The following is a 2280-nucleotide window of genomic DNA, read 5'->3' on the forward strand; positions in this document are numbered from 1 at the left end:
AACTCAGTTGTGATAACCTTGGTAAAAACAAGTTTAAGGTGAGAGAATCTAAAATATTGTATTCATGGGGTATTTTTTATATTTTCTGAATGGATTAAGCGTCAATATATTGTAATTATCAGATAGAACATTGTGTTGATTGCTACCTTATACTCCTAAATTTATATTTGAGATTCAATTAAACATACAGGTATTATAGCCTAAAAATTTTGATTCCTGTTGCCTCTTAAACCATTCTGTTAGTTATCTGTTAAATTAATTTCTAAATAGAAATAATACCAAAGACTTTTATACTTTTAACATATTAAATACATTTAAATTTTTTCTACATTTAATCATTACTTGATTTTGGGAAGGTTGGGTACATTGGTTAGAGATAAAGTGTATTTATGTTTTTATTGAAAAATTTTTAGGAATTGGGTATATACTCATGTATTAATCATGTGTAGACCAATGCATTGATGTTCTTGTATATATTTTAGTTAAAAATAATAATAATAATAATAATAATAATAATAATAATAATAATATTATAACACCACAACACTACCAATTTTTATTGGTTTTTGTAAGAGTTACAAGTAACAGGATGGTCAACATTATTATTGTGCAGTAACTATAGTGGTATAACACTAACAGTAACATCCTCAGTAAGACCAAAAATCAAAGGCTTGATCTTCATCAACAACAGGGAGCCCAAAATTGCAAGTGTTGTCATGATCATCATCATCTTCAATCTTTGGTAAGAAAGAGAGGGTTTTCAAGAGGTTGTTATTGTTATTATGTTGTTGATGATGAGAAGAGAAATCATGATGAGGTGAGGAGGAATGGTTTCCATCAGTGTAGTTTGGGCTATCAGAATCAAGCACATCGCTTTTTGATGAATTGGTGGTTGTGGCATCTTCCACTTTGGAGATCATATTCACACCCACCTCCTCTATTATATGCTTTGAATTCACACCATCATCCAAACCTTCTTCTTCTCTGGGAATTACTCTCTTCTTCAATGAATCAACCTGCAACAAGCAAATTGTAAATTGACCAACACAACTACTAAAGGCTTATAATAAAAATTGATTATTAGTTATTACCTGCTGTTGTAAGTTGAGATTGTCACGAAGGAGAAGATCATATTGTTGTTGAAGGGTATCAAAGCTTTGTTTCAATGCAGCAAAATCTTTCTCAATTCGCTTGGTCTTGAACCTTGCTCTTCGATTCTGGAACCATATGGCAACTTGCCTTGGATGCAAGCCAATCTGCTTTGCGAGTTGGAACTTTCTTTCGGGTTCAAGCTTGTTGTCCACCTCGAAACTCTTCTCCAGAAACTCAACTTGGTCGCTTCTCAGCCTCTTCTTCTTGTAACTGCTGCTACCTTGTTGCTGCAAGCAACAGTCATAGTCTTCATCATCAGCGCCAAAAGTGTTGTCTTCCAATAACAAGGGCCCATTTCTGATCTCGCTGCCACTAACACTAACACTCTCGAAGTTCACCACTGATTTTGATCCTGCCAATGGAAAAGAAAAGAAGGAAATTAAAGAATTTGTGTTAGAAATTAGAATGAAGGGTGTGGAAGAGAAAGGATGATAAAACCTTGGAAAGAAGGTTGAGAGGGGTGAAAAAGGGTTTGATTATGTTGGCGGAGATGAGGAGCATAGAGTTGGTTGATAGCCTCTTCCATGAAAAGAGATGATGAAGTAGCAGAGGATATGGAAAAGAAAATGAATGCAAGAATGGGGAGAGTGACTTAAGAGGCGGTGTACTCTGCTAACGGATAACTGCTATGCTTCCAATGTGAATGAAACACAGACAACAACAGTATGGTCACACACTCCCACATTCTTCTATTTCATTCCTCATCTTTTATTTATGGTAGAAACTACAGTTACCTTTACAGTTACACTACTTTTACGTAAACTTGATAGTCGAGAGTCAGTTGAATGATTTAAAATGTTTAATTAAATTAAGGTGGAAACTCAAGTGGAGTCGAATTCACGTGAAGTTGATATTGAGAGTCGTTAAATAATTTAACTGATTTGACTAAATTTTCATCTAGCGGCTCTCAACTATCAACTTCATGTGAAGTTGACTGCACCTGAGTTTTCACCTTAAGTTAAATGCATTTGAGTTTTCACTTTGTTTATAACTAATTATAATATAAATATATAAAAAATAAAGAAAATTATTTCCTAGCCTTTTCTTTAAAAACACATCCAAATGTGGACAAAGTGAGTCAATTAATTAAAAAAATTCTAAATGATACAAGCTGATAACTAGATAACC

General features: G+C 33.6%; 1 protein-coding gene across 1 annotated transcript; it reads right to left on the reverse strand.

The window, feature by feature from the left end:
* Nucleotides 526-1857, reverse strand: LOC107631912 (homeobox-leucine zipper protein HAT5). The gene is made up of 3 exons (XM_016335499.2): nt 1591-1857; nt 1092-1504; nt 526-1016 (listed from the first exon to the last, which is right to left on the reverse strand). The coding sequence occupies exons 1-3, from the start codon at nt 1676-1678 to the stop codon at nt 648-650; spliced, it is 870 nt and encodes a 289-aa protein (XP_016190985.1). The 5' UTR covers nt 1679-1857; the 3' UTR covers nt 526-647.

This window comes from Arachis ipaensis, chromosome B03 (assembly GCF_000816755.2).
Source record: "Arachis ipaensis cultivar K30076 chromosome B03, Araip1.1, whole genome shotgun sequence".
Lineage (NCBI taxonomy): Eukaryota > Viridiplantae > Streptophyta > Magnoliopsida > Fabales > Fabaceae > Arachis > Arachis ipaensis.